Raw genomic sequence first — 16,676 nt, 5'->3', positions numbered from 1 at the left:
AGTTGATGGCCTAAATAGAACAAAAAGGCTGAGTAAGGGAGAATATCCTCTGATCTGACTGCCTTGAGCCATAACATCAGTCTTTCCTGACTTCTAACTTGAACTGAAACATCAGCTCTTCTTGGGTCTCTAGGCTGCCAACCTTCAGACAGGAACTACAGCATCGGCTTTCCTGGTTCTCAGGCCTTTGTACTTGGACTACAGCTACATCATTGGCTCTTCTGGGTCGCCAGCCTTGCTAAATGCAGATCTTGGAGACTTGTAAGCCTCCACAATCCTGTAAGTCAATTCCATATAATCAGTCTATTTCCATACACACACACACGCGCACATGCATGTATGCACACATATACATATATCCTATTGGCTTTGTTTCTCTGAAGAACCCTAATATAATTATATATCAACTGATATCAACTAAACCTGTATACTTTTCTATTAAGGTTCAATTTAGAAACTGATCACTCAGGTGACCTTTCCATATTTAGATACTAGGGAAAAAGTATCTCTGCACTCCACCTCTTGGTGCGAGGCTCTATTCTAGGGGCTGAGGATACAGTAGTGAATAAGACAGAAAGGCTGAATAAGACAGAAACGCTCCTCCCACGGAGCTTACATTTTGAGGGAGAGAGAAATGAGACATTAAATACACACAGACACATTTTCAGACTGAAACTATGTACTACTTTTAAAAAGAAGGGGAATAGAAAAAGGAATGACCTGGTGAAAGAGGCTGCTTTAGGTTAGGTGGTGGGGAAGGCCCACCTGAGAAGGCATTACTGAGCTGAGACCTGTAAGACCAGGAGCACGTCACATGGTGGTCTGCGGGCAGTGCTCTCCAGCCTGATGGGACAACAGCGCAAAGGTCCTAAGGCTGTCAAGGAACAAAAAGAAGGTGGATGCACCAATTCTGAGCCTAAACCTCAGGCAGGTTTTGCAAGTATCCGCTTTCTTTCTGTGCCTTTACCACTGCTTGAGAAGAACGTGTCCAGGCTGGTCTGCTGGTCCCAGGAGGATGAAAGACATGTGGTCCAAGTCCAACCCAGATGAGCCAACTCCCACCTGACCTGCACATCCCAGAGAAGAAATAATTGTCATTTTAAGCCAGGGACTGACAAACCTCTTCTGTAAAGGGCCAAACAGTAAACATCTTAGGCTTTTCAGGCCATATGGTTTCTGCCACAGCTATTCAATGCTGCTGTTGTACTGAGAAAACAGCCATAGACAACAGTAAATGAATGGACATGCCTATGTTCCAATAAAACATTTATTTATGGACACTGATATTTACAATTCATATAATTTACATGTGCTATGAATTCTTCTTCTTTTAGTTTTTTAAAGCCACTTAAAAATGTAAACTCCATTCTTAGATTGCAGGCCATACAAAAACAGGCGTAGTTTGCTGCTCCTGTTTTAAGCCAGCAGACTTGAGGGTAGTCTGTTAGGGAACATTTTTGTAGAAATAGTTACAGGACACACAGTGGATACGTGACACAACCTGCTCAAAGAAGTGGCGCATTTAGGATCTTACATACAGACCATTAGAAGGAGTCTGGATTTTCTGCTGTGTACAATGGGCATGATGTAACCTCATTCACATTTTTTAAAAGGTAGCCTGGTTGCAATGTGGAGAACGGATTGTAATGGAGCAAGAGTGGTGAGAGATGACGGTGGTTTATATTTAAATTTCCATAACACAGGTACCACATCTTTTTTTCTTTTGGGGCCGCATGGCACGTGGGATCTTATTTCCCCAACCAGGGATTGAACCCGCGCCCCCTCCAGTGGAAGCGTGGAGTCTTAATCACTGGACTGCCAGGGAAGTCCCACCACATATTTATTCTTAAATGCTCGGAGCAGAGGTTCTCAGCTTTTTCAGTCTTAGGACCCCTTTATACTCTTAAAAATCATTTAAGACTCCAAAGAGTTTTTAAATTTTTAAATTTTATGTGGGTTATATCTACTGATAGTCACCATATTAAAATTAAAACTGAGGAAATTTTAAAATATTTGTTCATTTAAGAAATAAACCCATTACAGGGCAACATAAAGATGTTCATGAAAAATAACTGTTTTCCTAAACAAAAAAGTTTAGTGAGAAGAGTAGCATTGTTTTTAATTTTCACAAATTTCTTTAATGCGTGGTTTCATAGAAGACAACTGGAATATCTTTGTGTTCTGCGTTCAGTCTGCCGCAATGTCACATGTCTGTTAAGCCTCTGGGAAACTCCACTGTACTCTAATAAGAGAATGAGCGAAAAAAGGTAAATAATGTCTTAGTATTATCATGTAAATAGTTTGAACTTGTGGATCACTGGATAGGGTCCCCAGACTACCTGTGGAAAACTGCTGGCTTGGGGTAATAGCTTACTTTTAAATGCTAGAATCTCAGTGATTTTGAAGTACAGCTGTCCTTCAGTATCCTTAGGGACACCTACCCCCCTCCCAACCAACAGATACCAAAATCCACGGATGCTCAAGTCCCTTATATAAAATGGCATAGTATGTACATATAAACTAAGCACATCCTCCCATATACTTTAAATCATCTCTAGATTATTTATAATACCTAATACAATGTAAATGCCATGTAAATAGTTGCTGGCGCACTTGCAAGTTTTGCCTTTTGGAACTTTTTAGAATTCCCCCCCCCCTTTTTTTTTTTGGCTGCATTGGGTCTTCGTTGCTGCACACGGGCTTTCTCTAGTTGCGGTGAGCGGGGGCTACTCTTCGTTGTGGTACACGGGCTCCTCACTGCGGTGACTTCTCTTGTGGAGCACGGGCTCTAGGCACGCGGGCTTCAGTAGTTGTGGCACGTGGGCTCAGTAGTTGCAGCTCGTGGGCTCTAGAGCGCAGGCTCAGTAGTTGTGGCGCACGGGCTTAGTTACTCCGCGGCAATGTGGGATCTTCCCGGACCAGGGCTCGAACCCGTGTCCCCTGCATTGGCAGGCGGACTCTTAACCACTGCGCCACCAGGGAAGTCCTCCCCAAATGTTTTCAATCCCTGGTTGGTTGAATCTGCAGATATGGAACCTGCAAATATGGAGGGCTGACTGTACTTTGATGTAAGTTATTCTACTTTACATACTATTCAGTACAGACAATTTTAAAATAAAGAGACTCGCCCAAAGTCAAGCAATTAATTAGATATAGATTATGCCAGTTTCCAAAAGCAAAGACATTGTTCTTTCGGGCCTTTGTACAATTATAAAAATCAACATGCAAAGCCTGCTGATTCTCCAGCACTGCACCCAGTGTGGCAGGTTCACCTGGATCCCTACTACGCCCCACAGTCTCCTGCTCCCAGTTATCTGCCTGCAATTCACTGTTCGCATCACCTCAGAGCAATTGTTCTAAACACAGATTTGACTCATCACTCTCTTGCTTAAAACCATTTGAATGGTCCCCATTTTCTTCAGGAGGAATCCAAATTCCTTGGAGTCACTCCATAGGCGAGTCCTAAACTGGCCACCGCCTGCCTCTCCAGCTTCACTCCTGGGTACGCTGCTGCGGCCCTTCAGAACCACTTCTGTTCTAGAAGGTGAGAGTTACCTCTCATACCCATACCTTTACACCTAGAGCATCCTTCACTTACAAGGGGAGAGGGGCTCCCGTTTCTTCCCTCAGCCATCTCCTTCAAGATCAAGCTCACATGTCACCCTGAGAAACTTTCCCTGACACCGAGGCCTAGCTCTTCAACTTAAGTTATCACAATGCATCTTAAGTTTGCTTATTTGCTGGTCTGTCTGGAAAGTGAGCTCCTCAATAGCAGAAAGATACAGAACCATCTTTGTGTCTCTAAGCAGTAGAGTACCTGGCCCAGAGTAAACACCTCCACTGATCTCTGCTGAGTGAACAACTTACGAAAATTTGGTAAAGAAACTTTATCCAATTTAGAATTAGTCAGAAACAGAAATGAAGTTAATGGAAAGAGGTAATGAAGGAGGGATAAACTAGAACCTAAAAGAAGAAACAATTTTAGGAAGCAATTTTAAAGGGCAATACAGGGCTTCCCTGGGGGTGCAGTGCTTAAGAATCGCCTGCCAATGCAGCGGACATGGGTTTGAGCCCTGGTCCTGGAAGTTCCCACATGCCACGGAGCAAATAAGCCCGTGTGCCACAACTACTGAGCCTGCGCTCTAAAGCCCGCGAGCCACAACTACTGAGCCCGCATGCCACAACTACTGAAGCCCGTGCGCCTAGAGCCCATGCTCCGCAACAAGAGAAGCCTGCGCACCGCCAACGAAGAGTAGCCGCCGCTCGCCGCAACTAGAGAAAGCCTGCGCACGGCCACGAAGACCCAACACAGCCAAAAATAAATAAATAAAATAAATAATTAATTAATTAAAAAATAAAGGGCAATACAGTTTTTAGTCTGATCAGATATAGAATGCATTTGACTCTCCCTGCACAAGTGTGACTTAGTCTGTAACATTTCTGAAAGATCGCTTTTTTCCCTGCTTAATTTAGTGTATGTATGAATCACACACAGGCTGACTAATCACCTGCTAAAGATGCTGCACGTGGATCACAAGACAAACAATCTAAAGACAGTAAGAACTTAAAAAGATATATTGTGAATATACATAACCCATCACAGCTACAATTGTTTGTTACAGTTTAGAAGGAACTAGGATAACATATGTTATTGTAAAGTGCAGGCTGTATTAAATTAATAAGGCACTTGCCTCCTCTGCTTTCATATCAACCAAAATAAAGCACACTCAGATAAAGAAATCACTGTGAACTTTTCTACTCTGTCTCTAAGAAAAGATTAATATACTCTTCAGTGTGACCTTGGACATCAGGCCAGAAGGTAGCTGCCCTGTTGTCTTCGTGAGTGTTGTGGTCAAGGGAAGATCAGGGCTGGCATGGGACACTTGGCATTTAATTAGCATTTACTCAGCACCTTGCACCAGGCACTATGCAAGGTACCTTATATACTTTAGGCATCTTATTTAAACCACATTTCCTCACAGGCTCAATCACAATCAGTGAGCAAAAATAAATATTTATAAGTATTCACTCAACACATATTCACTGAGCACCTATAGTTAGGGTCTGGGAGGACAAACGCACCTGTCTATCTTGCTCACTTTTATATCCCAAGATGTCAGTGGAGTGTCTGGCACATAATGGAACACGAAGGCCCGATGATTTTGCCTCCTAAATCTCTCAAATCTGCCCACTTCTCTTTATCTGCCCTCCACCAGCCTAGCGCAAGGCCCCTGACTAAGTGCCCTGCAGCCGTTCTTGTTCCCTCTAATTCAGGGTTTCCCATCTTTGGCACTGCTGGCACTCAGGGCCTGACAACGCTTCGCTGTGGGGACTGTTCTGGACACTGTAGGATATTTAGCAGAATCCCTAATGCCAGCAGCACCAACCCCATGCCCCAGTCATGCCAATCCAAAATGTCTCCAGACACTGCCAAATGCCTCAGGGCTGGAACGGCAGCACCACTCCCAGTTGAGAGCCAATGGCCTAGAGCAGACTTGCTCTCCCTCTGTCCTCTGCCTCAGTAGTTCTGACCCTGCAAAGCTGAGCTCAGACTGCAGCAAGAAAGCCTCTCCTGACCCAGCCACTACAGGATGGGCTCTCACTGCTGGTCTCTCCCCCAACACTCTCCCCTTTTAGTATTTTTCACAATTGTAATTAAGTGGCATTTAATGTCTGACTGCACAACCAGGATATAAACACTCAGTCTGCAGGAACCAGTGGGCTTTGTTCACTGCTCTAAGCCCAGGGGCAGCGCTACAACAAAAAATGTACTAGTTTAATGAAGGATTTAAGTGCTCTGCTGGGGCACAGAGATTCCAAGGAAAGAAAGACAACATCTTTGTGTTCAGAGAGCTGAGTACAGAAATGGCAAGTAAGTCTCATCTCCTCGGCAAGCTCAATTAATTTGTACCTGCTTTGAGAAGCTGTACGTCTAGACATGTTTCTTCTAAGGCACCAATATACCAGATACCACATTCCAAAGTGATATGTAGGACCAAGATGCAACGTTTCCTAAGGAGGTGGTTGAAAACTCATCCAAACCATGGTAGGAAGGGTCAGAGGAGAGCTTTTGGAAGCTGCTGGCATTCTGTCAATCCTGCTCCACCTCATCTAAAGGAGAGGGGTAGAAATCTCTTTCCCACGCCAGGAAACCTCAAGTCCAGGAAAAGGACTCAACTAGGATCACCGAGAGAGCCAAGCTCGGGTGCATGCAGTTGGGTGGCTGCAACATCGACCCCGTACCTGAGAAACAGAAAGGGCTGGCTGGCTATCGGCTTCGGGGACAGGGAGACATTACTGCCAGGCTGGAGTCAGCCCACACCCCCCCACTTTGAGCTGATGGGGTTCAGGACATGCTACCTCAAAATATGGCAGCTTGGCAAACTGAATATTTCAAGCCGAATGAATTTGAGAAACACCACATAAAAAGGATTTTCTGACCTTCCGCTGAAACAGGTCATAAGACTTTCTGCGAGAGGGGCCCTCTCTACACTCGGAAGAAAGGAGAAATCCTCATCTCTAAAGACAGAGGAATGCCGCAAGAAATCTGAATGAACAGGCCTCCTGTCTCCCCCAGCCTACTCCCCAGAGCTCACACCCTTCTTTGTCCTATCACATCTTTCCCGCTACTCTCCACGCTCCATCAAGCCCAGCATTACAACACTCAGGTTTAACTGCTTCTTTGGTCTTCATTTCCTTATGAAGGCCCCAAGGTCATGTAAAACTTACATTATTTATTTATATTTTTCGGCCGCACTGGGTCTTCGTTGCTGCGCAAGAGCTTTCTCTAGGGGCGGCGAGCGGGGGCTACTCTTCGTTGTGGCGCGCAGGCTTCTCATTGCGGTGTCTTCTCTTGATGTGGAGCACGGGCTCTAGGCACGCGGTCTTCAGTAGTTGTGGTGTGCGGGCTCGGTGGTTGGAGCATGCAGACTCAGTAGTTGTGGCGCACAGGCTTAGTTTCTCCATGGCCTGTGGGATCTTCCCGGACCAGGGATCGAACCCGTGTCCCCTGCATTGGCAGGTGGATTCTTAACCACTGCGCCACCAGGGAAGTCCGTAAAACTAACATTAAATAAATGTATGCTTTTCTCTTGCTAATCTGTCTTTTGTTACAGGGGCCCTAGCTGAGAACTAAGGAGAGTAGAGGAAAAAGGTATCTTTCCTCTCTTACAGAGCAAAGGATGCAGGTCACCTGTGCAAGAGATGAGATGTGGGCCATGCACAAGAGAGCACTGCAGAGGGTCACCTCAGACCAGGTCCGTGGTCCCCCAGAAGAGCAGACACTGAGGGGCTCAGGAAGGAGCAAGCAACCAGCCCAGAGGAAGAGGCATTTGCTCTCAGCAGAGTAAAAGCAAGTGACAGCGCTGAGGGTGGGGTCTCTGAAGGATGCCCTTTGAAAGCACTCAGAAGAGAACGAGCTTTGACACCAGCAAATCCCAGAGCTCCAGTGCCTGTTTACGAAGGACTTTCCTGCCCTCATTTCCTTTCCTTCTTCCCAGTCCTACAACCCAGGAGGGGTCAGAAACAGGCTCCGTGGCAGAAAGAGAGAAGCAGCCCACCGTACCCAAGCTCCCTTCCTCAATCACAGGCTTTCTGCTTGGAGCAGGCCTGGGCTGGAAAGGCAAGAAGCTTCGACTTCAACAGGCTCAAAGTTCTGTTTTGACATGAGACTGAAGGCTTTCATGGCTGAACTGACATTATGTTTTGTAATCTGAAGCAACCACAGGACTTCTTCTTACCCAGGAGTGACAAGAGCAGGCTGAGTTAGGCCCACAAGAGTGTCTCATCCAGGGGCAGAGGCAGAGCTAACCCTACAAGCTGACGTCCAGGGCCAGTGGGAGAAAAAGACACCTGCTACACGTCCTCCCGGCTGTGCTCACCAACACGACCGTACAGCTAGTAGCCGCCAGCGACACCGACCTATTCTTTCCTAGTGGAACACCACCCCCATATAACACAAATGTTCAGGAGACGGGCCCCAACTTCACGGGGGGATCAGACTGGTCAAAAAGCAAACCTCTTCCTCCTTTTAAGATGTCTATTAGGGGTGGCTCTATGATCCAGCTGGGGCCAATTCCAGGAAAGGTTTGATGAGGTCTTGGGGCAAATTCTTCCTGTATCTTCTGGGAGAGTTCAGGAGCTGGAAGAACCCTAAACTGTTACAGAATTATTCTGCAGTCATGTCTGGGCGTAGTGAGGAGAAAGCACCATGATGAGTGAGGCCCCTGCATGACAGGGTGGCAGAGTGGCAGGGACGTGCTGCAGGCAGCCAGCAGGGGGTGTGCATCCAGAACCTGTTGGCAAGGCATTGGAAACGGGGAGTCACAAGCATCTGGATGGGGGTCTGAAACCTGACATCCCCCCTAAGAGGAGACAGCCAGGGAGCAAAGCCTGGAGAATCCCAGCGTTTAAGACAGAGAAGGAATGGTGAGTGGACAAGGAGAACAAAGAGGGGGTCTTCCTGAAGAAAGAGGGAGTGAGCATTCCCACATACATGGGGTGACAGATGCTGCAAAAAGGTCAGGTTAAGCTTTCTCTCTTAATTTTCTGCTTAATTTCATTAACAAGATCAACATTATTTAGACCTCAAGAGTAAGTCAAATCAAATGCAACTATCAAATCACCCATTAAAGATATATATTGAATCGTTAGTGAAAGATTTATGAGGGCACACTTGCACTGTGTTTAACAAAACTCCATATTAATACGCCCACTCAAGAATACAAGTTTCGGGGTCTTCCCTGGTGGCGCAGTGGTTGAGAATCCACCTGCCAATGCAGGGGACACGGGTTCGATCCCTGGTCCGGGAAGACCCCACATGCCACGGAGCAACTAAGCCCGTGCACCACAACTACTGAGGCTGCACTCTAGAGCCCACGAGCCACAACTACTGAGCCTGGGAGCCACAACTACTGAGCCCATGAGCCACAACTACTGAAGTCCATGCACCTAGAGCTCATGCTCCACAACAAGAGAAGCCACCGCAATGAGAAGCCTGCACACCACAACGAAGAGTAGCCCCCGCTCGCCACAACTAGAGAAAGCCCACGCACAGCAACGAAGACCCAATGCAGCCAAAAAAAAATTAAATTAATTAAATAAGTAAATAAACTTTTAAAAAAAGAATACAAGTTTCACAGATTACAGTACTTAACAACACGGTATCGAAAATGGAAACAACACACTTTCACATCTTCTAGAACAAGGTAAAGGGCTAACAGCTATCACAGTCACAATGTCAATGTGTCAATGTTAAGGCCAAGGAAAAGAAATGGGTTTTGACTCAAGCCAGTGTCTAGGACATCTGTTGCTCTGGCTCTTTTTTTGATAACAGCCTCCTGATTTCCCTCTGGGGAACCCCTCTCAGTTCATGTGGTTCAGTGGAGACTGACGGTCCCACCCATAACCCTAGCTCCGGAAATGATCAAGGTGGTTAATGAAGGCACAAGGGCACTCACTGCCCAGCTAGGCAGGCCACCCTGGGTCTAGCTGGCACTAATGAGGAAGAGAAGGTTACTAAACTGGGAGACCAGCTGCTGGAGTTGCTGCCACCAATCTTGGCTCCCATATGGCGAGAGCTTGTCTGAGAACTAAACCCATGGAGCTGGAGAACAGGGACAAAGAGTCCTGATGACATCATGTGAGCACCTCGATCTGATCCTGCCAGAAATTTCACCCTATATTTTTCAACTACGTGAGTCAAAAAACTACCTTTTTTTTCTTAACCCAGGTCCGAAGTGGAATTCTATCACTTGCAACCAACTGCCACTGGCTAATACCAGCAACAATTTTAAACCACTAATAATTCAAAAAGAAAAAGCTCCCATCTCCTTGTAAAAATCTCAACTTCCCCTAGGATGTTTCAACCCATAATTTTCTTCCCTCCCTCTGATCTTCTAAGTCATTATTGTGTACCTACTCAGGCATGCAATTACTTACTCTCTTGTACTGTTACTCATGCGTATATCATGGCCTCATCTCAACTAGCCAAAGATGGCCAAGGATGAGCTGCACATAGTTCTTTGCATCTGACAGCGCCCTCCACCGTACAGGGTGCAACCTGACCGATCATGTCTGAGAGACAAAAGGCAAGTATGGATGGGCTGCATCAGAGTAGAAAACTCACCTTTACTGGAAATGAGCTTAAAGGGAGGTTCGTTAAGATCACCCCCAATTCATTCATTCATTCACACATCAAGTATTTATTTGGCACCTGCTGGGCACCTACTGGGTACCTACTGGGTACCAAGCACTTTAGAGGTGCTAAGAATAGCAGGGAAAATGACAATGTCTCTGCTTTGACACTTAGCTGGGCTGTGTATCTCTCCCAAACCCCCCAAAAGAAAGATACCATTTAAAGAGGCTCGGGCTTCCCTGGTGGCGCAGTGGTTGAGAATCTGCCTGCCAGTGCAGGGGACACGGGTTCGAGCCCTGGTCTGGGAAGATCCCACATGCCGCGGAGCAACTAGGCCCGTGAGCCACAACTACTGAGCCTGCGCGTCTGGAGCCTGTGCTCCGCAACAAGAGAGGCCGCGATAATGAGAGGCCTGCGCACCGCGATGAAGAGTGGCCCCCACTTGCCGCAACTAGAGAAAGCCCTCGCACAGAAACGAAGACCCAACACAGCCATAAATAAATAAATAAATAAATAAATGAATAAAAATTTAAAAAAAAATAAAGAGGCTCAGTGAGGGAATTCCCTGGCGGGCCAGTGGTTAGGACTCTGCGCTTTCACTGCCGAGGGCACAGGTTCAATCCCTAGTCGGGGGAACTGAGATCCCGCTAGCCACGCCGCGCGGCCAAAAAAAAAGAGGCTCAGCGCAGCCACTGGCATTTTCTCTGTAGCACAAACTCCATTACATTATAGTTCATGCTTTCTCATGTGAAACATCCAATAAATGTATATTCACAGAACATTAAAGCTAAAATGGGGGTGTCAGAAATCTAGTCTGGAAGTTTTAAAACATTTTTAATAGTGAAAGTTTTCTCCAGCCCCAAAAGAAATCTATACAAACAGGTAAGAGTGGCTGCCCCAACCCAGGAGGCAGCTGGGAGTAACACAGTCGGGAAACCACCGAGGATACAGTTTATGGTGGGGCTAGAGCCAGGCCAGAGGCTGCCTCCCAGCTCTCAGGCCAGGTTCCTTTAACGTCAACTATTTGTTGCCTTTGGCAAAGAACACACTCAAAATGTATCTGTTTAATGAGCGAAATAATCAAATATAAGCATAACTAATTTCTTTTTTGAAACTGGGCCAGTATGAGAAACTGGAGCTGGACCCAGTTTTCAATCTTCTTTTTCACTGAATATCTAACGAATCCAAAATGGCGACAGAACACAGGTGAGCAAAAGAGAGGAAGGAGGCCAGGGTTACTGCCCAGTATGGGTAGATTCTATCTGAACTTGTCTGACTCCCTCACTGAAGTTAATTTTTGGACACCTCTTTGTTTCCATACTTAGTACATGTAAGGAAGTGATATACTGTATTTTATACACACAGATGCACACAGATACACACATACCCAGTAATGATCTACAATCCTTTATTCACAATCCTAAAATCCAAAAAGCTCTCAACACTGAAGATCTTTTTTGGCAGGAAAATCTGACCTGACCTGAACTCATCTGGTGGCAAAACTTGACCTAAACTGACTTGAAGTTATTTATAGTCTTTATTCTCCTCACTGAGTGTAAATACTCACACGTTTCCCTGTAAGATACCGATGTTTAATTCCAAGGTTCAGTAGAATTTTCAGATAAGGGATTGTGGATTTCCATATAAAATGTATTCAATAATGAGGACCCTGAAATAACAGATTTTTACTTCAAAAGCACATTTTAAGGTCTATACAATATTAACAGAGGACAAACATTTAAAATCAGAAGTTTCTGAGCTAAAAAGGATAATCATTCATTTATAGATGAGGAAACTGAGGCTCCCAGAGGCCACATGACTCGCCCAAATCAACTAGTTTACCTGCTACCCTCACCCAAGGCGACGTGCTTCAGTGGCCATTAGTCCCCATCCAGAGGGCCCTCCCTGTGGGTTTGGATCAGGTTCTGCTTTTGTTTAATCAGAGTTCCCAAGGGTTCTTCAAAAAGACCTGGCTCAACTTAAGGGGAAAATAAAAAAAATTTTTTTTTTAGTACTTCCCTCTCTCAATTCCACTTTTCTTTGTCAATATTTGGATGAGTATACAGATAGCTTATTAAAAGGTAGCAGCCAATACCACTTATCCTAAGAGAGGGGAAAAAAGATAGTGATGAATTCACAATTAACAATGATCTTAGTCCTTCTACCCATTACAATCAGTGAAGTTATTAACAAGTTGGTAATATTAACTGTGTGATGAGCATATTCTATTTCAAAGGTTTGTTTCAAAATAAGTACTAAGGGCATAAGATAGCTGATGACAATAATAATAGCAGCTGTAGTTCTACCACTTAATGAGAGCCTATTATGTGCCAGGAACTAATAGGCTCAACCCTGCAAAGAAGGTATTCTTGCCTCCTTTTTAAAGATGAGGAGGCTGAAGTTTAGAGAGGTTAAGTATCCTTTTAAAGATCACATAAGGGACAGCCCAGACTATCTGAGAAGCCATAGAGACATGCTTAAGAGTACAGCTCTGGAGCCATACACTGCCTTGGTTTGAAGCTCAGCTCTGCCATGAACTAGCTGGATTAATTTGTGCAGGTGCCTCAGTTTCATCACCTGTAAAATGGGTATACAGTCAGCCCTCCAGTATCCCTGATGCGTAACTGGAGGATACGGTGGGCTGAGTGTAAGGGTCTTGATCACCCTCAGACTTTGGTATTGGAGGCAGGGGTGGGGGGTGGTTAACGCTAGTACCCATCTCACAGGTGTGATGTTGTGAGGATTAAATGAGTTAATATATGTAAAGCAGTCAAGAGAGTGCCTAACATCTGATAAGCCCTATGTATTAGCCATGATCATGATCATGATCATTAATACTGGCACCAGCATTCAAACCCAGATCTGCCTAATCCTGCAGCTCCTCTTTTCAGCTGCACTGTAGAAATTAACTACAGGCAATATAGTAGGAGTACTGAGCCAGCTGTTTCCATTTCCCATGCCACCTGTTGGCATTCTTTGCCTCTCATTTCTTTTGTCTGTTCCAAACTTTAAGATCTGTGGCCATTTCAGAAAGACTTTCTTTCAGTAACTAAATAACCAGACGTGGAATACATAAAAAGAAAAATTCTAACAACTGATGCCTTTGAGTCACCTTCACACTGCAGGGGAGTTAATAAACAGCTAACTTAAAATTACTCAGGGCCAAAAAAATCTTTTATCAGCAATAAGACACTTAACTATGTATAGATACAATCACTGCATTAAGGTGCAATACATGAAACAAAGACAGAACAGCAGGTAGTATAATATTAGGTACATATTCCACACTTACAAGTCTGGGGCACTTTCTCAACCCTTACTTATAAGACTTATTTTCATCAGCCCCTAGACCAAGAACTACTAGAAGTGTAAACCTGAAAATCATGCCATATATTCATTAGACAAATATTTAGACTGTATACTCTGGCAGTACCTGGCACAGCACCTGGTCACAGTGGTTAAAGACAGCACCCTCTCTTATGGAGCCCACAATCCAGCATGGGTACAGACTTCAAGCAAATGTATACTGTGGCATTTCTGAAAAATATTCTGTTAATTTTTAAACCTTTTGCAACCTCCTACCCCCAAAAAAGAAAAAAATAAATAAAACAAAGAGACGAATTTCTAACAACTTGAAAATACAACTTTCTTCCAATGGCTAGACATATTTTAAAAGGGGATGTTCTCTAAAATCACATACGTGTACTCCTCCAGTTCTCACCTATTCATAGTCTCTTGTACATTTGTTTATGACAAAGAGTACTGTATTAGACTGTCAGTCATGAAATAGCCATGCAACCTAAATCAAAGGGCTGTTTCATTCAAGAAAATGTTTAAAGTCCATACCCAGAGGGGCACAAAATCTATTAAACCTGGTTGTTTCCACCTGCCAAACCTGTTGCTTGGACCCTCTGGGGTTTACAATCTTATCGAATTACTTTATGCTTATACATGTGCTTTGTGTTTTATGCTTTAACTAACAACAGATCAAGACAGGCTGGGCTTGTGCGATCTGGAATCTAAATGATTAGCATATCCCATGACCATGACCCGAGAGCTTGTGCTGATTCCCAAGAGATTGGGTGCTGGAGTCCAAGACGGTTATGGGCATCCTGGTCACAGGAAGGGGCCCTAGGCTCAGCTGATCTCGGGATAGAGAAAAGTGTTCGGAGAGGCCACACATCAGTGTTTGCACATCTACCAGCACAGCCTCTAAGGGCTCACTGATGATATTCAGCTGTCTCAAATAAGAGAGCAAAAAATGAAAAACAAAAAAAAAAGCACCTTTTCACGTGTAAGCCCTTTAAATTTGGAGCCAGTACACTCTCCTCATTGCAAATTCACGTGCCAAGAAAACACCCCTCTTGGACAAAGTTTTGAGATTCGGGAAGAAACGGGATTAAGAATATAAAGTGCCTCTGTCAAAGGGAAAAGATTAGAAGGGTGACACCTGAGGAGGAAACCGCAGGAGGGGCAAGGACTGAGAATTCAGTGCAATTTAGGAACTCTGGGTCCCGGGAGAGGGGTGCGTGGAGAACAAGGCCTGAGGGAGAAAGTCAAATGACTTGGGGACCCTGAAGAAGGCACCTGGAGGGAAAGGGACTCGGCAGAAGGAGCGCGGATCCCCCAAACCGTCGGGAGGGCGAGGTCTGGACCCCAGATGCTGAAACCGCAGCCCGGAGAGGAGCTCTGAGTTCGCGGCGCTCCCGGGGAAAGGGCAGGCTCTGGAGCTCGTCCCCGGAGCTGCAGGGAGGATGGCAAGGCAAGAGTGGAGCGCGCCGGGGCTGGGGCGCCGTGGGGTCGTGCGGGTTCAGCGCGCCCCGGCCGGGGCTCCCGCGCTTCTACTCACCTCTCCGAACTGGAAGGCCGAGACGATGGTGACAACGACGCCCACGAAACAGACGTAGAGCCCATACCTGTGGGACAGGCAGGTATAGGTCTGTCTCTGCAAGAGCTTGAGCAGCATCACCCCGGCCGCCGACACGCCGCGCCGCGCCCGAAGGGCCGGAGACGCCGCCGCCTCCTCAACGAGCCGCCATTCCGCAGCCCCCACCGGGCCGCCGTGCTCAGGTCACAGGCTCCGGCCGCCGCGCATTGCCGCTACGGGAATCGACGCCCTCTCGGCTCCACGCCGCGGCGACCGCTTCCGGGAGCCGGGAGCCCACGCCCTCGGTGCGGCGGAGGCGGTCGCGCGGCCCGCGAGGCGGCCGGCGCCGCCCCGGTCTAGCCCAGCTAGAGACGGGGGCGGCGGCGGCTGCGGCGGTGGGAACAGCAGCGCCACCTGCAGGGCGGAGGGGCGGAGGGCAGCCGAGTGCCCTCCCCGACTGCGCGTGCGCCGCGGGCTCTCCCGGCCTGGCTGGGATCCTCGAAACCGGATTGGGCGGGCGACCGGGCTGGGGCTGGCCTCTGCAAGGACGCCGCGCCCCAGACGGTGCTATATTGACACGAATGTTTTTGTGCACAATACCCTTCCTGCATTTACAATAATTGGGAAATCATGGTTTTTCACAGCCCTAAGAGGAGATGCTGTTATGGGCCTCCTTTCCCCTCTGGCTGTCCAACCGTATTGTTTGAAAGAGGAAATTTGGGGGCTAAATGTGCCAAAACCTAAATTCATTCATTCATTTATTAATTAAATATGTATTTAGTGTCCGGTGCCTGGCATGGTGCTTGGTGTTGGATTTTCAAAAATGAGCTAGAGCTTCCCTGGTGGTGCAGTGGTTAAGAATCCGCCTGCCAATGCAGGGGACACGGGTTCGAGCCCTGGTCCGGGAAGATCCCACATGCCGCAGAGCAACTAAGCCCGTGCGCCACAACTACTGAGCCTGCGCTCTAGAGCTCGTGCGCCACAACCACTGAGCCTGTGAGCCACAACTACTGAAGACCGCATGCCTAGAGCCCATGCTCTGCAGCAAGAGAAGCCACCGCAATGAGAAACCTGCGCACCGCAACGAAGAGTAGCCCCAGCTCGACGCAACTAGGGAAAGCCTGCGCACAGCAACGAAGACCCAACACAGCCAAAAATAAATAAATAAAGTAAATTTAAAAAGAACTAGATCTGGCCGCTGTTCCCAGAGAGTCTAGTTGGGGAGATAAACACATAAACCACTAAATACAAAATGTTGTTATGATAGAAGCCGTGCGATGTACTGGAAGTCATGCGATGTACTGGACAGGAACCCATGCAAAAGGGGTCAGTTATTTCTACTTTGGCACCAGGTGGTTTCTAGCAGGGCCTTCAGGTAGAAGAGGAGGTTTAGACAGTACCACATAATGGAATAAAACCAGAGGACTTAAGTCTCAAGGGGTTTGCAATGACAATATTTCATTTCAAGATATACCTTTTTCTTTCAACATTTTATTAACACTCCTGTTGTCTCTTTCCACCCCTCATCCCAGGAGAGGAGGGAGGTACCTGACTGGTGAGGTTGCAAGGAGTTGAGCTTGTCTGCCAGAGACAGGAGTTCTGATCCACTATCTGCCAAGTACAGGAGCACCTGTGTCCCAGCCTGGGCTGGGGCCTAGAAAGTCTGTCTCATTC

The 16,676-nt window shown here is 46.5% G+C and overlaps 1 protein-coding gene across 3 annotated transcripts in view; it reads right to left on the bottom strand.

Moving 5' to 3' along the window:
• GNPTAB (N-acetylglucosamine-1-phosphate transferase subunits alpha and beta) overlaps positions 1-15,339 on the bottom strand; it is a 77,309-nt gene extending 61,970 nt beyond the window's left edge. For 2 of the 3 annotated variants that reach the window (XM_061205016.1, XM_061205017.1), the window contains exon 1: positions 14,985-15,339. In XM_061205016.1, the coding sequence (XP_061060999.1) occupies positions 14,985-15,101 (117 nt within the window). In that variant the 5' untranslated portion in view covers positions 15,102-15,339. The remainder of the gene's footprint in view (positions 1-14,984) is intronic. The other variant, XM_061205018.1, reaches the window with a different exon arrangement.
• Between the last annotated feature and the right edge of the window lie 1,337 nt (positions 15,340-16,676).

Source organism: Eubalaena glacialis, chromosome 11, assembly GCF_028564815.1.
Source record: "Eubalaena glacialis isolate mEubGla1 chromosome 11, mEubGla1.1.hap2.+ XY, whole genome shotgun sequence".
Classification (NCBI taxonomy): domain Eukaryota; kingdom Metazoa; phylum Chordata; class Mammalia; order Artiodactyla; family Balaenidae; genus Eubalaena; species Eubalaena glacialis.
This window is presented reverse-complemented; position numbering and strand designations above follow the sequence as displayed.